The 26,679-nt window shown below is 41.3% G+C and overlaps 1 protein-coding gene and 1 long non-coding RNA gene across 2 annotated transcripts in view; one reads left to right on the top strand and one right to left on the bottom strand.

Annotated features, from left to right (window-relative positions):
- Positions 1-14,563: 14,563 nt before the first annotated feature.
- Positions 14,564-17,384, top strand: LOC110536269 (uncharacterized). Its single transcript, XR_016484665.1, has 6 exons — positions 14,564-15,079; positions 15,216-15,272; positions 15,430-15,538; positions 15,745-15,804; positions 15,941-16,171; positions 16,502-17,384. It is a non-coding gene; the product is annotated as an uncharacterized LOC110536269 (long non-coding RNA).
- A 3,805-nt stretch (positions 17,385-21,189) lies between these two features.
- The window catches only part of LOC110535095 (electrogenic sodium bicarbonate cotransporter 4-like), a 36,321-nt gene continuing 30,831 nt past the window's right edge, over positions 21,190-26,679 (bottom strand). The window contains exons 20-26 of the mRNA XM_090191037.1: positions 26,285-26,463; positions 25,729-25,801; positions 25,371-25,439; positions 24,801-24,974; positions 23,214-23,396; positions 23,018-23,076; positions 21,190-21,469 (exon numbers count right to left, since the gene is read on the bottom strand). Of these exons, the coding sequence (XP_090047163.1) occupies positions 21,298-21,469; positions 23,018-23,076; positions 23,214-23,396; positions 24,801-24,974; positions 25,371-25,439; positions 25,729-25,801; positions 26,285-26,463 (909 nt within the window). The 3' untranslated portion in view covers positions 21,190-21,297. The remainder of the gene's footprint in view (positions 21,470-23,017; positions 23,077-23,213; positions 23,397-24,800; positions 24,975-25,370; positions 25,440-25,728; positions 25,802-26,284; positions 26,464-26,679) is intronic.

The raw sequence follows: 26,679 nt of genomic DNA, 5'->3' as shown, positions 1-26,679 counted from the left end.
GGCCCAGAGTTTTTTTTTCTCTGGATGCACATTTTAACATGCTGGTAGAAATTTGGTAAAACGGATTTAAGTTTCCCTGCATTCAAGTCCCCCGGCTACTAGGAGCGCCGCCTCTGGGTGAGCGTTTTCTTGTTTTCTTAAGGTGGAATACAGCTCATTCAATGCTGTCTTAGTGCCAGCTTCAGTCTGCGGTGGTACGTAAACAGCTACGAAAAATACAGATGAAAACTCTCTAGGTAGATACAGCTTGAGATACTCTACCTTAGGCGAGTAATAGCTTGAGACTTTCTTAGATATCGTGCACCAGCTGTTATTTACAAAAATACATAGCCCGCCGCTCCTTGTCTGACCAGACGCCGGTGTTCTATCCTGCTGGTACAACATATAACCAGCCAGCTGTATGTTGATATTGTTGTCGTTCACCCACGACTCCGTGAAGCATAAGATATTACAGTTTTTAATGTCCCGTTGGTAGTTTAATCTTGCGCGTAGGTTATCTATTTTATTCTACAAAGATTGCACGTTTGCTAGCAGAATGGAAGAAGTGAGAGTTTATTCGATCACCTACGAATTCTCAGAAGGCAGCCCTTTGGCCCCTTTTTCTCCGCCTCCTCTTCATGCAAATCACCGGGACCTGGGCCTGTTCCCAAGAAAGCAGTACATCATTTGTGTCAGACTCGTTAAAGGAAAAAAAGGATTCTGCCAGTCCGTGGTAAGTAATCGCAGTCCTGATGTCCAGAAGTTATTTTCAGTCATAAGAGACGGTAGAGGCAACATTATGTACAAAATAAGTTACAATAAAACACAAATAAACGAGCAAAAAACACAATCGGTTGGGGACAAGTAAAACGTCTGCCTTCTTCTCCAGCACCATTTTAGCTGAGCTGAAGGTTAGAGCGTTGGGCCAGTGTCCGAGGTGAACATCTGTCGATGTACCCTTAACCCACTGGGCACAGACGTCAACATCTATTCCACTTTGCATTCAACGTGTATTCCACGTTTCTTCTATTTAATTGAAGTGACGTGGAAACAATGTTGATTCAACCAGTGTCTGCCCAGTGGGTATGTCTGACCCTGTAAAAAAACATGTCACTGCACCTATCCGGTGTTTGTGACAATTCATTTTTTATTTTTTATTATTACTCATGCAAACAGGGATGGATGTTTCTAATTCCTTCATTAGCCTGAGTGTGACAGCTCACATTGTTAATTGCATGCCATTTATCCAATTTCACTTGTGTGTTCCAGGCCACCTGACGCCAGAGCTCCAAAGACACTAATGCTGCTGCTGATTTTTTGCCTCTAGCAGAGAGCTACCTGGCTGACTACAGTGGAGCTTACGTCACCACGTGACGTTCCAAAACCTCAGCTGATCCAAGACTGACAAACTCACGCTCTCTATCTCATTTTGCCCGCAAGGAGGGATCCCCAGCTCAGCTCATCAAACATAATTATTTTCAGTTGTGTGAAATGTGATATTTTTATTTCACGTGTAAAATTATATCTGTTAGCAGTGAAAATTAGAGCAATTCTTGTGTGACCACTTTGCAGTCTAGACTACCATCTGTGCCTGTTAAGGTTCAGCTTCTCAGTCCCTCAAGACTGTGATGGTAAATGTCAAACTCCATCAACTGGGCCAGCAGACAGTATATAACCTGACACCACTGGAGGTCTTGATAAGATTTGTGTCGAACAAGAAAGAAAACAAGTAGGCGGACAGTGCGATGCAGAAAAGTTTAGTGAACTATTTATAGATAATATAACACAACGGGTAACTACAATACCGTTATTGTGAGCATCTTCGTGTATCCTGGAGTTTGTATATTAAACTACCTGCCACTGGGTTAGGCATCCTCACATAAAAGACGATTGCCCTTCCTATTTCTGGGCAATGATTGCTCTGTTCAGTCCAAAAAGATTTACCAGCTGTCAGAACAGCTCACAGATTACTGCACCTGTACATAGCCCACCTATAATGTAGCCCAAACAACTACCTCTTTCCCTACTGTATTTATTTATTTATTTATTTTGCTCCTTTGCACCCCATTATTTTTATTTCTACTTTGCACATTCTTCCACTGCACATCCACCATTCCAGTGTTTTACTTGCTATATTGTATTTACTTTGCCACCATGGCCTTTTTTTTGCCTTTACCTCCCTTATCTCACCTCATTTGCTCACATCGTATATAGACTTGTTTCTACTTTATTATTGACTGTATGTTTGTTTTACTCCATGTGTAACTCTGTGTCGTTGTATGTGTCGAACTGCTTTGCTTTATCTTGGCCAGGTCGCAATTGTAAATGAGAACTTGTTCTCAACTTGCCTACCTGGTTAAATAAAGGTGAAATTAATTTTTATATTTTTAAAGATCTGCAGCAGGCTGGACCATCTCACTCATATTTAGCAGGGCCTGTATCCTCTGGGCTAGCCGGGTCTGGGAAGGTTGCCACTCTCTGCCTCTATCAGTGCTTGAGCGACAGGGACTTTCACTTTCACATCGTCATTTAGGCTCACCAGCATAATTGTGATCATGTCCCTGGCCATTGTGCAAGTGCGTCGAGTTGGGTTAATGTCTGAACTTTAAGCAGTCGTTCACGATGGTGCCGAGGTCCTGGGCTTGGTCCTGCTCTGCCAAGTCTACCTCCATGCTGTGACTAGCGGTCTGGCTAATGAGCTTCTTACGGATCTTATCCAGGAAGAAACATGTCAGGATGGCCCACAGCCTTCTCCTGCATCACTTTGGGCAACTGTGGGTGACACCGTACCATTTCACTCATTTCTGAAATGAGATTAAATAAAAACAGGAAATAATAGAGGTCATACAAAGGACCAATTACACTGTTACATCATCATATTGCAACTTCTGGTTGGAAGCCAAGTAGAATTGTAATTCACAAATGTTGTAAAATGTCCTTGTGTTATATACTTTAATAAAGTATCATTGAGGAATAGTTTTGCCTCCTGTTGGTCTGTGAGTTCTTATTTATTGATGGTAGTTTAAATAAAAAGACGCATGTAAGCCTTCATTGCAATGCTTGTAACATCTACCTACAGAAGTTGATGGCACTGCTGGAGACAGAAAACAGCGTCTAGTGTCAGTGTCTAACACCTCTTACAAAACACAATTAAATACGGATTATGCATTTTAAAACTGGTGCTGCTGATTTCTGAACTGTAATTAGATGGTGTTTTAAATCATTCAAATTAGTTATTGAGGACTAAATCACGTGCTCTAGCTAGCGCTACATGCGCACCTGAGGCATAGACAAAAACAATTAGGAGAGCAAGCAGTGTAGCTTAAGTAACATAGTGTTTTGGTGAGAGATCCTGTAATACAATGCACACCAGAAAGGCCATAAAAATGTTATAACTTTTAAATGCAACAGGCACATGTCACGACTTCCACCAAAGGTGGTTCCTCTCCCTTTCCTGGCGGTGGTCAGCATAGCCGGCCTACTAGCCATCACTGATCCATGTTTCCTTTTCCGTTTGTTTTGTCTTTGGTTCATTCACACCTGGTTTTCATTTGCTTTAATTTCTGTGTGAATATTTACCCGTTTCCACGCTTAGGTTTGTGCGGGATTATTTTTCTTGTTGCTTGTGGAGGTTTTCCTCAGTGTATTTTGCGTGTGTTTATTATAGTAAGGTGCGTTGTGTTTTTGCGCCTTACGGGAGTACTGTTAGTTCCCGTTGTCTTGGGCGTTGTTTTGGGGTATTGTACTGTACCGTTTTTTTGGACTTGCCCTTACGCTACACTGACATCTCTGCTCTCCTGCGTTTGACTCCTTTACCTACCTTCAGTGCGTAAACGCAACAGCACAAACAAATATGTGTGGACAAAACATAAACTTAAAGATTCAGGCTACATAGCTGACCTTTTCCCACCCTTCTCTCAAAGTGTAAATAACGAAGTACAGTACAATGAACACATACCGTTACAAAAAAATCTATAAACCAGATTTTGCTTTGTCATTATGGGGTATTGTGTGTAGATTGATTTGGTTTTTGTTTCAATCCATTTTAGAATAAGGCTGTAACATAATAAAATGTGGAAAAAGGGCCAGAGAAACGTTAGGTAGTGTCTGGGGTTAGAGGCAAGGGTGCATGGTTTGGGGTGGGATGGTCTGTTCTTCTCACCAAATTCTACAAAGAAATGGATTCCCAGCCTGGCCCATATCCTGATCTGGGGCAGGTAAAGTGTGGGCATTGTGAGGAAGATGAAGGAGGACCTGCTGCACCTCCACCGGGTGATCGCAAGAATGAAGCTGGTCTTCTCTTCCATCACTTAGAGGCACCAGTGGAGGGCTGCCAATGGGAGCAAGATGAATAAAGCATGGCTATTGGTGAACAATGTAATAGAGACATTTGTTCAGGGTTTGGATGGGTACTGGGTAAGCCATCCTTACATAAAACATGATAGCCCTGGTCTATTTCTGCATGAAAGAGTTCATTCATTAGGGAAATTATATTTTTTTAGATGCCATCCACCTTAGCCTTAAACAGTTATTATACTTTGATAATGTTGACATACCTTACCTTACCTGACACCCTAGACCCACTTCGATTTGCTTCCCGCCCCAATAGATCCACAAACGATGCAATCGCCATCGCACTGCACATCGCCCTAACCCATCTGGACAAGAGGAATACCTATGTAAGAATGCTGTTAATTGACTATAGCTTAGCATTCAACACCCTAGTACCCTTCTGTCTTGTTTTGCACACTGTACAAAATAATAAAATGCAGTACTACAGGATATTTCTTAGCGTAGCTCTTTATTAGCTAGCTATAACTGGCATGTTCACGTATCGCCAACCAGGATCAAACTGCCATAAACCTAACCATTTGGGTGGTCTTAACCAATCATAGCACAGTATGATATGGCAGTAAAATGCATCCAATTACAATTCAGTATGTTTACACATATGAATATTACATCCCCCTTCTTTTAAAACAAAAGAAAAATGTTTACATATTCTAAGCGTTTCTTTTGAATACATGCTCTGTAGTTTGAACTCAAGGTAAGTCACCATTTATATTGCATACTACACCAACAGAATCAACATAGACTCTGAAACAATAATCCAACATACTGTTACTTTTCAAACAAGGGATTCTCAGCAACTCAGCTTTCACTGTAGAAATTACATCTTAACATTTCAAACAAGTACAATACCAAAGTCTACAGTCTGGAACTCTATTAGGGCAGCGATCCGCCTACACCCTTTGACATTTCACAGGTCTAGGACAGCTCTGGGCTTGACCTCTCTTCCTGACCTTGTGCAATATGATGCTGAGCCTGCTTCTGTGTCAGTCAACAGTTCTTGTGGTGTTGCAGGTAAGTATGGTGTATGTTGTGCTGTGTGTGTGTTTAGTCCATCACGTTCTCTTTCAGGGGAACAGTTCATCTCATCAGTGTGGTGTTCTTTTGTGTTCAGCAGGTGACGACGATTGCAGCGGTACACCACTCCTTCTGCGGTGCGGATGTGATGTGAACGTTCAGAGTCAGCTGGCTGGATGACGACTGCTGGCTTCCAGAGGCCATGCTCCTGGATTCTAACTGACTCTCTGTCAATCAGTGATGGCAGTGGTCTAGCTGATCTGTCGTAGTATCGCTTTTGTTGTTGTTGTCTCTGTGCACGTTTTCCATGCATTTCCTTGTAGCTGACGACCTCAGGTTGCAGCTGCTGGTTGGTGCTGGGAAGGATTGAGCGAAGTCTGCGGCTCATCAACAGCTGGGGTGGAGATTTGAAGTTGTCAACTGGAGTGTTGCGGTATTCAAGGAGACTGAGGTAGGGGTCTCTTGTCTGTTTTTGCTTTGTCCATGAGTGATTTAGCAATCTGCACTGAATTTTCAGCAAGGCCATTACTTTGAGGGTAATGCGGGCTTGTGGTGACTTGTAAACTCCCATGCTTTTGTGAAGGATTCAAACTCATTTGATTTGTAACAGGGCCCATTGTCAGATATTAAAGTCTCTACAATGCCATGCCTGGCAAAGGCTGCTTTCAGCTTGTGTATCACAGCTGCAGATGTGGTGCTGTGAAGCTTGTCGAGTTCAAAGTATCTGCTGTAGTAGTCCACTGTTACGATGTAGTCCTCGTTGTTCCAGGTAAACAGATTGGTTGCCACGACCTGCCAGGGTCGGTCTGGGATACAGTGAGGTAACATTGGCTCTTTGGTGTTTGAGGGGCGTCGTTCAAGACATTTGGCACATTTACCAACAATGTCCTCTATTTGTTTCCACATTCCGGGCCAAAAGAAAATGTCCCGTGCTCTCTGTTTGCACTTTTCCATGCCCATGTGTCCAGCATGGATCTTTGTCAAAATCTCTTCTCTGAGACTGGTAGGAATAATGATTTTCTCTCCTTTGAAAATTATTCCGTTGATCTGTGATAGTTCATCACGATGGTTCCAGAATTCTGAGATGCTGTGAGGGCATTTTCTCCTCTCCTCAGGCCATCCATCCTGTATGACTTTCCTCAGCTGTACGAGTTGTGAGTCCTTTTCTGTTTCTGCTTGCATCTCATTCAGTTGTGTGGTAAGTTGCTGTACACAGTTTGCACTTGCATGTCCATGCATTCACTGAGGCTGCTGTCCTTATAGGTAAGAAACTTCCTGGAGAGTGTGTCTGCGACAGGGATGTCTTTGTCTGGACGGTGAATGATTGTGAAGTAGTATTTTTGTAGTTGAAGGATCATTCTCTGTAGCCTTGGCGGGGCTGCGGCTAGTGGTTTCCTCATAATTGACTCAAGGGGCTTGTGGTCAGATTCCACAAAGACTTGTCGTCCATATCTGTACTGATGGAAACGTTTACATCCGAACAGAATGGCGTAGAGCTCCTTTTCAATTTGAGCGTAGTTGATTTCACAGTCTGTGAGTAATTTGGAAGCGTAGCCGATGGGCTTTCCTTCTTGCAGTAGCACTGCACCTAGTCCATACTTCGACGCGTCCTCTTGCAGTCTGAGCTCTTTGTTGGGGTCGTAGTAGGCAAGGATTGGTCCTGGTTCTCTCGTGATCAAGTCTTTCACATTCTGGAAAGCAATGTCGTGTTGCTTGTCCCAGAGAAACTCACTGGACTGCTTTAGCAGTTGACGCAGGGGTGCATTAGCATTGGAGAGGCTGGGTGCGAACTTGGCTAAGTAGTTGACCATGCCAAGCACTGTTTCCAGCTCTGCACGATTCTTTGGTGGCTCCATTTCTTTTATGGCTGAGATCTTCTGTGTATCTGGCTTGATTCCATTCGCTGTGAGAAGATGTCCAAAGTAGCTGACCTCTGTAGCACCGACTGTGCTCTTCTCGGGGTCGAGCCGGACTCCTCTCTCGCGGGACCTTTGCAGCATCGCGCAGAGGTTTCGGTCGTGCTCCTCATTGGTTCGACCATAGACAAGGATGTCGTCCACAATTGTCACAACTCCGTCGAGGCCTTCGTACACTTCATCGATCTTTCGCTCAGTCTTGGGCTGAGATAATCCCAAAAGGCAGGCAACGGAACCTGTAGCGTCCAAACGGTGTGTTGAATGTTGTGAGCTTAGATGACTCTTCTGTGAGCTTGATAGCCCTGTAGCCTGATCTAGCGTCCATGATACTGAAGTAGTGTGCTCCCGCTAGCTTGTGTGTGATGCCATCTAGCGTCGGTAAAGGATAATGGGGGCGTTTGATAGCCTTGTTCAAGTCTCTTGGGTCGAGACATACTCGGAGCTTGCCTGTGCGTGGTTTCTCCACCACCACTAACGCGTTCACCCAGTCAGTCGGTTCTGTAACCTTGCTGACTATGTCAGATTGCTCCATGCTCTCCAACTCTTTCTTCAGATGGGCACGGAGAGCAAGGGGAATCTTTCTCGGTGGGTAGACCACAGGGGTTGCATCTGGGTCAAGGTGAATGGTACATTCTCCTGGGAATAATCATATTCCTGTACAAACATCAGCAAAATCCTCCAGTACATTGTCTGTCTCTACTGGTGCTGTCACTGATAAAACTAGCTTGATGAGGTCCATGTCTAAACATGCTTTAAGACCTAGCACTGCAGGTGCTCTAGTGTCAACAACATAAAAGTCCAACATCATGTCACTTTCCTTGTGTTTTCATTTGCATTTGAAAGTGCATGTGCCTTTTACTGGGAGCTGTTCACCACCATAACCAGTCAGTCTGTGCATGGTGGGCTGTAGTTCGCACTCAGATGTCAAGCTGTGTTACTTATTCAGAGGAATAATGTTTACTTGTGCACCAGTGTCTAGTTTGAACTTTAGCTCTGTGCCTTTTGTTCCTATCTCAATGTCAGCAAAGGCTTGCTCTGTCTCTGATATTTGACTTTTCTGTGTCACTGACTCAATAAACAGTTCATTAGCGTTTGACTCTTTGATTGACATTTCATCTTCACTCACTGTGTTTACTATTTTTACACGGTAAGCTCTGCATACTTTTGCAAAGTGATTCCATTTTCCACATTTAGTACACTGTTTGCCTTTAGCTGGGCAATTTCCTTGTTCGCCATGCACTTTGTATCCACAATATCCACATGTTTTGGGGAGTGGATGCAATATTTAAAAATGAAGTAAATAACTCAACCCTGCCACAGGTTTACAACCCTGTTACAATGAAATAAGTGACAGGTTGAGTTTTTTGGCTCAAAATGGCCACTGCCTCTCATATGGTGAAGGACAGGACATGGTGTGCATGGAATTAATAGATTGTATATTTTCATGGGTTGAAGTATAATTTTGATAAGTACTAGTTTTCCATCTTTATTTCATGTAACATGGTTGAGTTGGTCAGCTCGACAATCCCTACCTGACTTTAAAAAACAACAAAATACAATTATAAAATAATGTGATTACTTGCCTGTTTCTATACCATGCAGTTGAAAATGTTGAATGACGTCACTTCCTGTTAATGATGGCACATAAGGCTGACCATTTTTATTGGCAGTTTGGTTGGCGTGACAGGGTTGACTGTAGACTGAGGGACTGAGCTAAATTGTGTGATTTTAATCAATAATCATACATTTATTTGATAAATATACTTTCTCAACAAAATAACACAAATATATGTTTGCATTAATAGCAAAAGTCATTGTGCACATTTTGATATTAATTTCCCAAGTAAAAATTAAGTGAAATGCCTGGGGGTATAGCGACACAAGGCAAGACCCAGATGCAAACACAGGAGGCAGATGGTTTATTTATTGAACAACGAGGGGCAAGCAAGAGGCAGGTCGAGGACAGGCAAGAGTTCATAACCAGGTTAGAGTCCAAACGGTACAGGGCGGCAGGCAGGCTCGAGGTCAGGGGCAGGCAGAATGGTAAGGCAGGCGGGCTCAGTGTCAGGGCAGGCAAAAGGTCAGAACTAGAAAAGAGAGACTAGAAAAAAACAGGAGCTTGGAAAAAGGCTGGACAAACTGGCAACAGACAAACAGAGAATACAGGTATAAATACACTAAGGGTTATAGGGAAGATGGGTGACACCTGGAGGGGGTGGAGACAATCACAAGGACAGGTGAAACAGATCAGGGTGTGACAATTATTAGTGTCAGTTAAAAAAATAAGATTTATTAAATAAAACGTTTAAATTAATTTTTTATTTAAATGCATTTATACTGGACATTTAAATGTATATACAAAATCTTAACATTTCATTTTGGTGACCCAATATTTGAAATATAATATAAAAAGTCAGAGGGACTGAAATATTACCCAAGCCAAAGAATGACCCATATACTGTATTCTGTCCTATTCTACTGTATCTTAGTCTGTGCCGCTCTGACATTGCTCATCCAAACATTTATATATTCTTAATTCCATTCCTTTATACTTAGATTTGTGTGTATTGTTCGATATTACTTGTTAGATATTACTGCACTGATGGAGCTAGAAACAAGCATTTCGCTACATCCGCAACAACATGGGTATGTGACCAATAACATTTTATTTAAACAATTGCCTTTTGTACCGCTAGAAGTGGTGGTGCATGATATCCTCTCCCCAACTTACAAGTTTTTTACTCATGCACATAGAGCTGGCTTGAGCCATAGACCGAAGCAGATCGAAGAGTTATGTAGCTCTCACTGACAAAGAAACAAAAGCTGCCTCTGCCACATAGACAGCTCTTGCATGCAGTGGCCTATGACCATACATCTGAACTACCAGCAGTTTGCCTAAACTCTACGTGATGGAATGCTGTCCTTTCAGACTGTCGGAGCTTGTGACGTCACTTCCTGGACTAGCTCAAACGGCGCATGCGATGTTCCAAAAAACTCTTCCATGAAACAAGATAGCGCACGCATCAACAACGCTTTCTGGTCTTCAAAATGTGCCACTGAGCGTTCCCATACAAAATATGCTGTGATGTAATCGATGGCTTTGCCAATACCTTTTACAGTCTATGCTAAGCGGTAGATCTGTTCTATGTGAACTATATCTATGCTTTAGTGGCATTTTTGTTTTTTTACTATCGGTTTTTGTACACCAGGTACAAACAGCTGAAAATACATTATTTTTGGTTATTGAAAATCTATTTCACAGAGATTTAGATGGTACAATGTTTCTCAACATCAGAGTTCATCATCTAGGTTTGACCCTAAGCCAATTTTGTTTCTGAACTAATAGTCGGCGGTCCAGAACATAATTAGTATATTTCTATCCTCATGAATGAAGGTAAAACGTAACTTTTACATTACTGAGGTAAGGTAACTTCCTTCTTGGGACATTACATTTGAGAGTTTTTGAATCTCGGGTCCGAGATTAAGTATTTTTTATGGGGGAAAAAATATTCATAATTCATTTGGGGGGCCAGATTTGGCCCCGGGGCCATCAATGGGGGAACCCTGCTCTACACTACACATTGCTTGTTTTGTCAAAAACTAAAATTAGGAGAACTATTAGAATTTTTGCAACCAGGAATTGGTGGAGCGATTTCTGGATATTGCACCTTTATAGATTAAAAGGTTGATTTGTTTTGTGTTAGCTTATTTTAAAATACATTGTTTTTACTTTAGAACTCTATTGTGCTTTTCCATCCACATTTCTTCAAGGTTGCACTGGTCAATAGAATGTTGGGGCTATCGGGAATATTGAATCCATGCACAGCAATAAACCAAATGCCATCATTTGATATGGACCCTAACCAGTTATTTAAAGTCCTTCCCTAAAGCATGTAGCAGACCCGAAATTCAAAGAACTATGAATGAATGACTGATTGTGAAGACAAAGTATTCTAAGTGTGGCCACAAAAAAACTGATGCTGACCCCAAGTGCACATACCCTGCTCCATGATGTCAATACAACTTCATATCACATTTTTAACAGAGTTGGAGAAAGGTGTATCCCACATGATAGGGTAGTGAACATACTCATTTCATTCACATCTTTGCAAAAAAATTGCATTTAGCACCTACATGCCTCACAATATCAATGACTAGACCACAAATGCACCAGGCACTGACTGGGAAAATCTATGTATTTGGACATATCTCCAACCCAATATAATTTCTTATCAATATTTTTGGTCAGGCTTCTTGATTCCAGTGCCTCCATGTTCACCAATCTTCTCTCTGAGATGAAGCATCTTATGAAGACATCATGGCTCCATCATACCACTGAAGCAAGAGGAATTGTTGATCCATTAATACAGCCACTGTATGCTTCTCAATTATGTTCCTTGTATACTATAACCCCCAGCATAGTAGGCATCAATGCGCATCAGAAATCGGCAGGGTGTATTCCAAGTCACTCTTTTTATCATCAGAGCTGCATTGCTCAGTGGCAAGGACCGTTTCCACCGGGAAAGACAGGTAAATGCTCCGTTTCAGTTTCTTCTGGGAGGACGACTCACCCGAGCCAAACAATGGGTCTGTGACTTTGAAGGTAATGGAGGGCATGTTCCGAGCTCTTCTCTTGGCATTCTTCTTCTCCTGTTTGTATGCCGCATTCATGTTGGCAATCACCTGTAAACACAAACAATTATTGACCATTTCCAGTGGAATCCAGAGAAATCTCACATGGGAATTACACATATAACCTATGTCATACGATGACCTATGCTCCGCAGAGCTTAATAGGGTTGTAGGTCAAGTAAGTTAGCATTGAAGTAGAAATGAAAAGTGGCAACCATGAAACAAGCTTATCAGGCTCTCTTTGGCAGTGAAGCACAGCGTCTCCCAAATGGCAAGATATTCCATTTCCAATTCAAACTCACCAGTTGCTTCACAGAGTTCTGCTGCTCTTGCATCACTGTCATACACGCAGAGGCCTCTTCCTTTGAGTGATACAAATCCGTCTCTTGGTCGGTCTTGACAAAAATACATTTTAAATTAATAATTCAATATTAACAACTAAGACATAGTATTAACGCAATTAAATGTCTTAAAAAAATAAATAATAATATCTCACCTCACTAGGTAAAATAGTTTTCCTATTAAACATGAGTGAATAGGGTGTGAACTTTGTTGTGGGGTTGATGGTCGTCCTAAACAGACATAAGACAGGGTCCAGGAAATCGTCCCACTCTGCCTGCTTCTCTGCCACCACCTGTGTGATGGCTTCCTTCAGTAGTCCACTGCTGTGGTCGTGTAGCGGGTTCAACTCTACGGCAGACACTCTCTGCACTACGTTCCACCTGTTACAGAGGTGCTTTGTCACCTAGAAGCAACATATTATACAGAGGCAATGTTGATAGACCTATAATTAATTACAATAGGAGTGAAAAGGTTTTCCTTTTTTCATTTTATGTTAAAAAAAAAGCATATTTTCTGTACCTGTGATCACCTTTACACAAGTGTGTCACACATTGTATCCGACACCCTGATGAAGGCATTCATGTATTTTTACACATTAAAGGCTTTTTAACTTGCTAATCCACACGAGTGCCTGGACTTGGATTTTTTCATTCAAACTTAGCACCTATTTGTGGTTATAATAAATGTTTTATTAAAACAATTCTAGCAGCTTTTCTGTGTTTGAATAGTGTGGGCGATCCCCAACAGCAGAATGGTGTGAGCGTAAACAGGTCATTAAAAATATTCATGCAAGTAGACCACTGATTGGTCAGCTCAGTCAATGAGCCAACATGACAGCATGTTCTATGAGAAAATAGCAAGCATTATTTAAACAGTCTGAGATACAAGTTTGAGCTGCATTTTTTTCTCTCAAATTCATGCTTTGGCCTCAGATACGAGTATAGAATGACGAGTCAACATTATTTAGGTACGAGTTAATAGAATATGAACTTTTAAAAGTGAGATTTCCACTGGAGAGTTACTTTAAGAGCTTGTAAATAGAAACAGGCTAATAATGTCTTACCTCGTCACAAAAGTCAACGCTTTGTGTGGAAATAACTGTTTTTGCTGCTCCAAACCTGGTAGGAAAAAAAGTATGGTGCTCTCTCATTGCCACTCATGTTGGCGATGATGGTTGTATCTGGCAAATAATTGTCAAATCAAGATGAAATTGTGTGTGTGTTGAATTACCTGAAAATGGATGTAGATATACATCTGGCAACAGAGAGGGCATCTCTTTTTTGAATGGGAAACGCCTCCACCCACTTGCTGAAGTAATCTGTGACGATTACCACGCTGGAATTACCTTGCTGTGTTTTTTGGAAAGGCCCTGGTGAAAACATGAACAAATTCAACAAAGTCAGACAAACAATTGTACTCGGAGTTCATCTATTGTTGCGAGACTAGCCAAGTAGTTTCATTTTCTGATAAGATATGAGTTTATTTACCAAATATATCAATCCCTAGAATTTCCCAGGGAGCATCCACTTTGATTGGCCGAACAGTCCTTGTCATGTTTTTGTTCCTCTCTGTGTGTTGACAGGTTTCACATACCTTTATCTGAGAAAGACAAGTGCACAATTTGTAAGAAGAATGAATGTATGCCTCCAAGCTGTACACTGAACTCCAAATAGACAAACATACCCAGTCCACGACATCTTTTACAATACCCAGCCAGTAATACTTGCTCTGGATCCTGTGAACAGTCTTCTTCTGTCCCAGGTGATGACCAATGTCATTAAAGTGGCACTCAAGGAATATCTGCCTCTTACGTTCAGCTTCAATCACAACCTCTCGCTTCTCCTCCTTCTTGGGCCCCACATAGTACAGTCGACCCTCTAGGACGACACAACCACACAGACAACAATCAATGAAACATGCCATTAGAAAGAGACACTAGGCTACATTCAACGGCACACATTTCAGATCGCTCTACGTCTCAAGCATTTTCTCTTTCTTACCATCAATGATGAATTTCTGAGCATATCTTTTGAGATTCTTCTTTCGTATGGGATTCATTGTCTGGGGGTAGCAGCCCTCGGCCACAAACGTGTAGATGTCACCCAAGCGGTTTGAGCTCGACTCCACCACCTCCTCTTCAGCCACCACTTGCAACGAGTCCACACTCAACATCTCTGCAGCGAAATGAACCTCAAACTACGTAAAATATGTAAGCCAAATTATATAATGGAAGGAGAAACCGACTTACGTGCAAACAAATATGACAAAAGAAGAACTAGCTAAAGAATTAATCAACGGAGGAAAGATTCGCATGTTGCCCTGGTATTCAGAGAACGGACGATTTATGTTGACGCATGCGGAAACACATCTCTAACATTTTTATTTTTACCGTTCCGCTTGAATCCATTTTACACCAAGAAAATTTGCCACACATTTAAATAATTAAGTAAAATGTAATATTTTGAAATGTTATATCTAGCAATGTGACTCCATTAAAGCCGTTTAGTTGATTACATACCTTGGAAACTAAATGCTAAGAATATCGGTTCACATCGGACACATAACAACGTTGGATCACAACAAACAACTCAAAATCCGGAAGCAATACCATAACTGCTTTTGACAGCTCCTCGTTCACTCTCATTTAACTACTAACAATAGTTTTTTATTATGGATTTTACTATAACTTTGATACGTTTATGTGTATTATCTTCATAGGATAATCATGCAAAACTGTAAGGATCGTAACGCAAATGTTTACACTAGTTGTTTTAGCGCTAAATATTTTCCTTGAGTTCAAACGTCATGTCAGATCAGCAGCAGTTAGAACTTATTATCAAGCGGTGGGTATCTACTAGCTAGCCAGTACAGTAGATCTACAAATAATTGTCATGTTAAAACATCTTGTTGGATAAATGTACTAGTTTGCGAGCTAACGTTAGCTAGTTAACTAGAAACCAAAAATGGTTTGCCAAACAGGTGTTAAGAAAGCTTGGCTGCTCCACTGACACACAGTTCGAGGATATCCTGACAAAGGCAAGTAGGCCTACGCATTTTGAGTATTTATTAAAATTGTACTGAATGATTAGTCTCGAAAACCGGAGCGTTTGAAATTGTGGGAGGCAACGCGGATGTCTAGACACTACTGAATGATCTTTCCATTTTGATGTGTGGTTAAATGTTTCCTTTCTAGATTGCCAAATAAGTTTAATGGCGTCAGAGCCTTGGCGTGAAGTCAGCTGAGAGCTGCTGCCATAAGGGAGATTTATAAACCCCTCCATGACCATGTCTACCATCTACAGGTAGGAAGGAAGCCTACAATACTTTAGTCTCCAAACACACTAAGATTGGGACTGTTGGGACTGTTGAGTTTAATGCAGACAGAAGCAGATGAGTTTTGCATAAAGAGTTCCTATTTGAAATAGGTGGTGCATGTCATTGTTTTAAATCTTTTGAAGCCCCAAGGATCTTGCGCTTGCCTGTGTTAAACATTTTTTTTTTTTTAAAGCTTCTGTGATGAGATGGAACACTTTGAACAGTGTACAGACCCAACATAATGAACTACAGGGTATGCTTCCTCTTTCATATAAAATACATCTGTAGGCTATTAGATATGGAGACCTCAGGCAAAATATTAAATGTATCAAGTGTTACCTGTGGTAACTCATGGTCCTTTTGTTTGCAATGTTCTTTCGTCCACACAGATCCTCCTGAACGAGCTAGGATTTGACAATGGCTTTACCACCCCTCTCCGTGTGCAGTATCTGTAGCCTCTCACATCTCTGCTCTACCCTAAATACGCTGCCTAGACAGCCACAAGGCCTTCATGGTGAAATATGACATTCATGAAGACCTGGACCTTGTCTACCATTACGACAACGCAGAGGTCACTCAATGTGTCTCTGGGGAATCTCTACTTTGGTGACATGAAACAGGTGCCTAATCAGAGCCAATTTGGGAAGTGTAATAACCCAATATCCAATTTATTATAGATATTGAAATATTTGAATTGACGTTATGTAGAATGAAAGAACAAATGAAGCCGTGATCTTGATTTAGGTTCATACTATCTCTCATTGATTCCACACACTGTGGTTTTAAAAACATGCCAGTTCATACAGGTTACACACTGTTATATTTCGGGTTGGGAAAACTCCCAGAACTATTAGTTGCACAAACAAAAGTCGCCACAGCCCTATGAGTAAACATTCTAATTGTTAGTCTAGTGTGGCTCATTGGTTGATAGTGTTTTCCTGACCCTGCAGGTGCCTCTGAGTGAGAGTGTCTACAGAGGTAGAGCAGGGAATGATAGAGGGTCTCCTATACAGAGGACAACACATGCACGGTTCCCTGCCCATCTCCTCTGGCCAGTGCTGGAACCTCATTGTCTGGATGAGGGCCTCACAGGAGAGGACAAAACTGTGCCCCATGTGCAAAAATAAGCCTACCTTGGTCGAGGGACAGGGCTTCACAGATGGCTTCACCAGTGACTCAGGGATGTCTCTTCTACAGGATGTATCATGCGTTCTGCGTTAACTTAATGCTGCTGGTCCATATGTTTTTGTGTATGTTAGTATGATTTGTGTCTGGATGTCTGCTTATCGTGGACATTATCGCATGTGCCAAAAAAGAGTTATAGAGAGGAAACGTGGTAGACATTAGGAACATTATTTCTACATAACACTGCACTACATACTTCATTACGCAGTGTCACATTTATTCCAATCTTTTCTAAATGATCATGTCCATAAAAAATATGTGTAGCCTGTGAATTGAATGGTCTTTTGTCCAGGTAGGGATATTACATATCCAAAAGTCAATAGACACTAGTGAAGAAAACCTGAGCGTTCACATTTGTACCTTACTTTTAGTGGGGTTGCTTCTTGTTCACAGAAATTGGGAAATATTTGAAATGCTGTAAACTTTATACATAATGTAAGTAATATAAATAAATTCATAGCTGTAGTTCTTTTAGTACGTCAGTAATATATTTTTAGAAAACAATAACGCACAGGCATTTCTCTGTATTGGTAAAAATCAATAATATTGGAAAGATCAACTACACATTTACACACCAAATATCTCAAGAATACAGTTCGTACATAGTATTAATAATATTTAATTTAATAAACCATAATTGATAATCAATTTATTGCCCCTCTGTGCATGCCTCTTTTGTTGTCAAGTATGGTAACCCCTCCTCCCTAATTGTCCTCTATTACACCCTGTTGTTCAGTGTCTGCACAGTAATTGCACACAGTCATTTACACACAGTAGGGAATAATAACGTGATTGCAAAACACTGTATTCAACCATGTTATTATCAAATCAATCCTTTTCAGCACTAAAAACAATATTCAGTCCAGTGGGCTATTCAATTTTTTTGGTTGTTTCTTTTTTCCAATGGCTTGAAAACACAAGAGGGAATAGGGAATAGGAAAGCTAGTTTGCTAGCAGAAGAGATGCACCATATAACCTCTCAACACACATACACACACACACCAAAACATTTATTTTCTTTTGCTAAAGAAGGATATTCAAAAACTCATTTGTCACATGAAAAGGCAGGCCATGTTAACAATCACCTACAGTACATTGAAATTCTGGATTGCAATTAAAGTTATCCTGGACCTTATACGTTATACTTACTATACACTGTGTGTATAAAACATTAGGAACACCTGCTCTTTCCAAGACAGACTGACCAGGTGAATCCAGGTGAAAGCTATGATCCCTTATCAATGTCACTTGTTAAATCCACTTCAACCAGTGTAGATGAAGGGGGGGAGACAGGTTAAAGAACAATTTTTAGGCCTTGAGACATGGGTTGTGTATATGTGCCATTCAGAGGGTGAATGGGCAACAGAAAATATGTATTAAGTGCCTTTGAACAAAGTATGGTAGTAGGTGCCAGGTGCACCGGTTTGTATCAAGAACTGTAACCATGCTGTTTTTTTCATGCTCAACAGTTTCCAGTGTGTATCAAGAATGGTCCACTACCAAAAGGACATCCAGCCAACATGACACAACTGTGGGAAGCACCGGAGTCAACATGGGCCAGCATCCCTGTGGAACGCTTTCGACACCTTGTAGACAATGTTCCCTCTAAGCTGCGCGTGTGTGCAGAATAAATATTGGCCCATGCAGGAGATTGAACTTCACTCAACTTTCTAGAGTTTTCCCCCTTAGTTAACACTATCCAAGTTTCCCCTTACTGTGGGAATTGTGATCGAATCCACCCAATATTAGTCACTTTCAATGCAGCATACCGAAACAAAACAAACTATGCAAGAAGTATGCAAAGCTAAGTATGCAAGAGATTTTGTTGTAGGCTTTCTATTAAATTGACTCTCACCACTCAGCCTGTATTCTACACAAACACAGGACTGTGTTTACAGCATGAGTGGTAGTGAGTAGTTGTTTTGAGATCAAAGCCAGAGTTGCATATAGCCACCTGGGCACATTTGTTCTTATCCTTTGCTATATCCTTTGCTAGTTAGTGAGCTATTAGCCCAGTTATAGCTAATTCGTAGTCAGCAATGGGGGAGTGATTGCTTCCAACAAGAGCACAAAATGTGTACATTTCCAGACATCTTTCAAAAGCGAGTCAGGTAAAGAGCTTTTTTTTATCTTAAAGGGGTCAATGTCCTATTTTGAGACAGGCTTGAATAAGATAAGTAGCCAATAGGCATAGGGTAGCATAATTTGTCTGATTTTCTATAATAATTGTATGGGAATAATTGTGCATTTTATTTTGTAAAGTGGTTTCTTGCATCAAACAACACAACAACATATTCAGTCACCTCCTTGTCTGAAGAACAAATTGATAAACAGGTTATGTCAAGCCCTGCATGTTTTTTTCTAAAGTCATGGAATGTAAGCCTACGTTGAACAACACACATTGGCTGCTATTGAAGGCTGAATGATAGAACAGCTATTTCCATGTTAAAATGTTATGCGATGCATTTTATACATTGTTTTTGACGGTAGGACACTCTGGTAGGCCTAATTTAAGATCAAATAGCCACAGGAGCCTACTTGACCACTGTTTGCAACTGTAAGTTAAAGCAGGTACAGCTTCAATGGTCATAGTAAATGCACGCTGGAAGTTGCACAGAATTTTCACAACATTCAAGTTTGCGCTCAGCAGACCTGACATTTACTCAGTGCCCCAAACAATTTGGGGGAACATTGAGTCTATGCCCCAACGTATTGAAGCTATTCTGAGGGCAAAAGGGGTGCAACTCAATATCAGGAAAGCATTCCCAATGTTTTGTACACTCAGTGTAACTTTCTGTATGAACAAACTGTGAAAAAAATACTATATATACAGTACCAGTCAAAGTTTGGAAACACCTACTCATTTTATACATTGTAGAATAATAGCGAAGACATCAAAATGATGAAAAAACACATGCAGTATCATGCAGTAACCAAAAAAGTGTTAAACATTGATTGTCCTGTTGAAAAACAAATGATAGTCCCACTAAGCGCAAACCAGATGGGATGGTGTATCGCTGCAGAATGCTGTGGTAGCCATGCTGGTTAAGTCTACCTTGAATTCTAAATGCATCACAGACAGTGTCACCAGCAAAGCACCCCACATCATCACACCTCCTCCTCCATGCTTCACGGTGGGAACCACACATGCAGAGATCATCCGTTCACCTACTCTGTGTCTCACAAAGACACAAATTTGGACTCATCAGACTTAAGGACAGATTTTCACCGGTTCAAAGTTCATTGATTGTGTTTCTTGGCCCAATCAAGTCTCTTCTTCTTATTGGTGTCCTTTAATAGTGGTTTCTATGCAACAACTCGACCATGAAAGTCTGATTTAACGCAGTCTCCTCTGAACAGTTGATGTTGAGATGTGTCTGTTACTTGAGCTCTGTGAAGCATTCATTTGGGCTGCAATCGGAGGTGCAGTTAACTCTAATGAACTTATCCTCTGCAGCAGAGGTAACTCTGGGTCTTCCTTTCCTGTGGCGGTCCTCATGAGAGTCAGTTTCATCATAACGCTAGATGGTTTTTGCGACTGCACTTGAAGATCTTTAAAATGTCTTGAAATTTTCAGGACTGACTGACCTTCATGTTTTAAAGTAATGATGGACTGTCGTTTCTCTTTGCTTATTTGAGCTGTTTTATCAAACAGGGCTATTTTCTGTATACCACCCCTACCTTGTCACAACACAACTGATTGTCTCAAACACATTAAGAAGGAATTAAATTCCACAAATTAACATTTAACAAGGCATACCTGTTAATTGAAATGCATTCCAGGTGACTACCTGGAAGCTGGTTGAAGCTGGTTGAGAGAATGCCAAGAGTATGCAAATATGTAATCAAGGCAAAGGGTGGCTACTTTGAATCATCTAAAATGTCAAATATAATTAGATTTATTTAACACTTTTTTGATTATTACATGATTTCACATGTGTTATTTCATAGTTTTGATGTCTTTAGCATTATTCTACAATGTATAAAATAGTACAAATAAAGAAAAACCCTTGAATGAGTAGGTGTGTCCAAACTTTTGACTGGTACTCTATATATTTATAGAAATATAAATATCTTGACATAAAATATATTCTTATATACAGCACATACAGAGGAGATCCTTCACTCCACCTTTCTCCTATATCCCTCTACGTTGTTTCTAAAGCTACGCGTGTCCTGAAGATTATACAATCAACATGTTCTCAACAGAGATATCCATGACAATTTACGACAGCAAAGAGCCTCCTAGGTTAAAAGCAGAAGCTGTTGCTTGGACTTTGGACACATCAAAATGGACAGCTATATGAGGAATCAGATCAAGTATAAATGTACTGTACATTCAAGCTAAGTTATTCCATGTACATGTATTCCCAGCATCTAATTTCTTTACATTAGGTGTCATATGCTGTCAGCTGTTAGTCCATGACACCTTGCACTGTCCTCTGCAGGCATTCTAGAAGAGTCTTAGTGTGTGAGTGGGTCAGCGCTCTAAAGCTATGTACTGTAGAGCGTCCGCGTTCGACCCACATATGCCACTGCTCTGTCACACTGTAGTCAGTGCCTACAGCGTTGTTTCGCTGCTCATGTCCCTGTGGCGGGGGTGGTCAGTGTCTGTGTCGTAGTCCGACTCCATCTCGATCTTCACCTGGGGCACGGGGAAGGCCATGCCACGACCGTGGGCCATAGGCACCGCAGGAGACGATGGGCAGGATATCTTCAGATGCAGGGTGATGCTGAGGAACGGCAAGTCCCAGTTATCATACATATCATACATACCTGTATGTATGTCCTGTGTGGTTCAGATGGGTTTGATTCTCGCTGGGGCCACCCATACGAAAATGTATACATGCACTATTGTAAGTCGCTTAGGATAAAAGAGTGCAAAATGACATATATGACATACACAGTGAAAGAAACACAGAAGGGAGGGGGGACTGGAGACAGGCGAGGGGGAAGATAACCTTGGGCTAGACAGGGGTGGTCTGTAGTGAGATGTAATCTGGAGCTGGTGCCAGAGAGTACCAGAGAGTGAATTAGACTAGAGGACAGGTTGGGCAAATGAATGTGAAACAACATGACAGAGAGTTAGACGAGCTGTCAACTGTGATTGAAGTCTGTTCTTTATGCCGTAGTGTTCCAAGCCTTTCTGCGGTGTAGTTCGCAGCCTATGGGGAATGTGAGATGTGGGGAGGAATGCAATGCACAGTTTGTGATGCAAAACTAACAGTGAAAGAAACAAAGTTTCTCCTTATGTTGCAGTTTCTCCTCTCCTAATTTCACAGTCTTCAGGAGGTTTTTTTTAGCAAATATGTAGGCCTAATGTATACTGCTGAACCATGCTTCCTTAAAAGCAATGCAGACATGAATTTGATCATAGTTTCTATTTGACATAAGGAGTCAAAGGCAACACGCAGATAACATGACTAAAAGGATAGAGGGGAGAGGAATATTCAACTATATGGAATGAAGACACAACTAAGAACAAAACAGTAGTGTTCGTGAATGGGACCCATCAATAGACTACTAGACTATTGGGTACATACAACAACACATGGAGGAAAAAGAAACAACCAAAACTCTGAGAAAGGCCTGATGCATGTGGTGTGAGGTCACAGTGCACCAAACACTGTTCACTCTCAAACACTGCTATCTGCTACATACAGATAGAATGTCAAACTTTTATTCATCTATTCAAATATGCCACACATTTCTACAGAATATAAACCAAGCCGGTGCCTTAAAAGTAGGAAGTAAGAATACATAGGAGATAGTGTATGACTAGTGTGTTGGAATTATGCACATGCATGTGATGTGTCTACACATAGAGACACATTGACACAAAATTACACAACTAGTTTTCATAACGCATAGGAGTGCAGGGAAAATAGCAGCAAGGGCTGCTTAGCAAAACCCAAAATAACATCTGCATTGCATTAAAGTGCATGAAGAGAAGGGTATGAAGGCATATTCTCTGAGATATATCTTATACTTCAGCCCAGCCTTGGCAGAACACTATGGAATACTGGGTCTGTGAGAAATTATGTGTGTAATTATGGATGCTGTGTGTGTGTGTGTGTGTGTGTGTGTGTGTGTGTGTGTGTGTGAGTGTGAGTGCATGTTTCTATATCTGCTTACATCTGCCAGGCTGATGTTTCATGTTTATGTAATCTATGAATCAGGGGAAGTATTTGCCTGGCTGGCAGTGAGCAGCCCACTGTGACTGGGCGTCAACGGGCTGCAGGAGGTCACTGTAGGGGACGTGTAGTTTGAGCACACAGTACCTGCGGTCCACGTCAGACTCAGAGCTGGGCGAGCAGTTGGAGTACGCGTGGTACTTGTCCTGCATACAAACACATGCACACACACACAAAACAGACAGACACACACAAAACACAGCCATCAGAAATGAATTATTTAGCAAGAATTGTTTTTCTCTAAACCAGCCAGTTGGTGGCAGTAAAACCTAACATGTCTCACCTCGTCTTCGCTGTCGTCTGATCTCCCTTTCTTCTTGTCTTTCTTCTTTGTGTCATCTTTATCACCCTTCTTCTTCTTCTCCTTTTTCTTGTCTTTCCCTGGCAGGATATCATCTATCCAGGCGAGGTCGTGTTGAGAGAACACCATGTCCAGCATCTTACGCACCACCAGCAACCCCAGGATCTGATGGTCGCACAAGCAAATTATCACTATCCTTAACTTGTGACAAGAAAATAACATCAACAGGAAAGAAGATACATGTAAAACTCTTCATAAGTAACCAGCATTTACATCATAAGTAACCAGCATTTACTTCATAAGTAACCAACATTTACTTCATAAGTAACCAACATTTACTTCATAAGTAACCAACATTTACATCATAAGTAACCAACATTTACATCATAGGTAACCAACATTTACATCATAAGTAACCAACATTTACTTCATAAGTAACCAACATTTACTTCATAAGTAACCAACATTTACATCATAAGTAACCAACATTTACATCATAAGTAACCAACATTTACATCATAAGTAACCAACATTTACATCATAGGTAACCAACATTTACATCATAGGTAACCAACATTTACTTCATACGTAACCAACATTTACTTCATAAGTAAGCAACATTTACTTCATAAGTAACCAACATTTACATCATAAGTAACCAACATTTACATCATAAGTAACCAACATTTACTTCATAAGTAAGCAACATTTACTTCATAAGTAACCAACATTTACTTCATAAGTAACCAACATTTACATCATAAGTGTCACAACTCCCACCGAAGGTGGCTTCCTCTTCCTGTTCGGGCGGCGCTCGGCGGTCGTCGTCACCTGTCTACTAGCTGCCACCTTTTCTGTTGGTTTTGTCTTATTGGTTACACCTGTTTCTTGTTTGGGTTTTTATTTGGGCTATTTAAGCCGGTAAGGCCCGCCTGCTCTTTCTGCGGGCTTATTTTTCCCTCTGTGTTTGTGTGTGGTAGTGCGTTTCAGTTTTGTTTTTCTCCGGACTGGTTAGGTCCTGGTTTTGGGCCGGTCGTTTATGTGCGCCCTGTATTTGGCGTGTCCTATTTTCTCTGTGCCAGAAATTAAAGCATTGTTCTGTACCTTCTGCCTTTTGCGCCTGACTCCGCACCCACTACGCCTGAGTGCGTCACAATAAGTAACCAACATTTACTTCATAAGTAACCAACATTTACTTCATAAGTAACCAACATTTACATCCTATCAGGTCATTTGTATGTTGATGGGTGCTTGAATGTATCCCGAAACACGGCCATTGGGACTATTGGTAATACATCTAAGTAATACTTTTTTATGCATTAATGCATGGCTTAAACTAATTTGATGGAGGGCCAAGTGTATGCATGTTTTCGCTCCTCCCATGTACCTGATTGATCAGTTAAGGTAATTTATTTAGTAAGAACTTTCCTCACCTGCTTTTCTAGGTCTTAATTAGACACAAATTGAAAGGAAATAGTAAAAAACAGCAGATACTCTGCCCTCCATGGAACGAGTCTGACACCTCTGCATTAATACTTGTTCCATTCAAAAGCGAGTCATGAATAATACCATGACAGGGAAGAGGATGGCCAGGACGGTGGACTTGAGCACCCAAAGGACAGCCAGACAGATGATCTGGACCAGGGTGAAGAGGTGGACCCTCCTCAGAGGCACGTGACGCAGGAAAGGGAAGTCTGGCTGGTACTTGGATGGCATCATGTACAACTTGATCCTCTCCCAGAACTACAGAGGAGTGACAGGGGAGACATAATGAGAACACACACACACACACACACACACACACACACACACACACACACACACACACACACACACACACACACACACACACACACACACACACACACACACACACACACACACACACACACACACACACACACACACACACACACACACACAAGCCATGCTCTGAGCAGCCTAGCTAACACCCTGATTAAAATGCATCTCCAATTGCTGCTTAGATGCTGCTAGAATACATAGTTACATTCCCTCCAGACACACACATTCTCAGAAGGAAGATAAACGCACCACAGAGAATACTAAAAAGCCCATACCATGAGAGTTTGATTTGACACACAACCACTGGTTGTCGACTGTTTTCTGGTCTCTACATACCTGAATGCCACTGAGAGATGCCACGCCCATGTAGAGAAACACACCATAGAGCACTGGCATGGGTATGAACTGTGAGTGGACCAGAGGGAGAACACACAGTTAAACTACATAGGCAACATCAACACATAATCCTGTTGATCCCTTGTAATGGCATGTGTTGGTATAGAAAACACACTGATTGCACCCAAAATTGCACCATATTCCTTAATCAGTGCACTACTTTTGACCAGGTTCCATAAGTCTCTGGTCAAAAGTAGTGCACAGAATAGGGAATAGGGTGCCATTTGGGCCACTACCACTTTTATCTTTCATCAATAAGCCTAGTTTAGGTTGGAGGAAATTATCATATTTTACTGACCTGTAGAATGGGAGCCAAGAAGATGGAGACTCCAGTGAGAACAAACACCAGAATCCCTGTCAGTCTCTGCTCCCTATACATTAGAGAGAGAGAGAGATACAGAGAGAGACACAGAGAGAATGACTACCAGCAAACCTTTCCATATGTAACAGACAGCAGAAAAGAGACAAGTTCTGCCTGGACTGTACTGTCCTGTATATCCTCTGTAGAAGTGGTATTAAAAATCAGGGTCGCAACCCAGGGAACAAACGTTTTTGAGAAAGATATCTTGAAAAATAAAATGTTATTGTGTAAACGTATTTATTGGTTTCTTTTAATTTTGATAAGAGATAAACATTTAATGAATTGAAGGTTATTTGTTGGTGTAAAAATAGAAATGTACCGATTTTAAGGTTTTGCCATTAGATTTGGAGTGGGTTGGGGTCGCGAGAAACTATTGTGGGAAAAAATGGGGTCCCCAGAAATTCTGCTGAAAAAAACGGGGTCCCAGCTGAAAAAGTTTGAATACTACTGGTCTATAGTCACACTCTATTTTCTCTTCTCTGTGCTCCCTCACCTGACACCCAGGAACTGAGGCTGCTCCCCAGGGGCGCTGGACTCACTCTCCATCTTCAGTGAATCAATGTGGGCGATGGAGATGACAGTGGCGGCCACGTACCAGGGAAGGCCCAAGAAGGAGCAGGCAGCCATCAACACCCCCACCCAGAACAGGTCCAGGTGGTAGCCACACCCTTTCTGGGGAGGGACACACAGGGTAGAGTAGGACATAAATTCACACTGCAGGATGTCATTGAGGTAATTGTCCTATTAAGTATGTAGTGTAGGCCCTAGCGTGACACCAGAGCCCAAATAAGGGTCTAGGAACTAGATTTTACTACTACAAGTATGTCTTATCTCCAATATAAATGACTCATCATTGCAAACAACATGTCTGATGCCCATTGTGTCCTC

Source organism: Oncorhynchus mykiss, chromosome 11 (genome assembly GCF_057628025.1).
Source record: "Oncorhynchus mykiss isolate SJ-2025 chromosome 11, ASM5762802v1, whole genome shotgun sequence".
NCBI lineage: Eukaryota > Metazoa > Chordata > Actinopteri > Salmoniformes > Salmonidae > Oncorhynchus > Oncorhynchus mykiss.
This window is presented reverse-complemented; position numbering and strand designations above follow the sequence as displayed.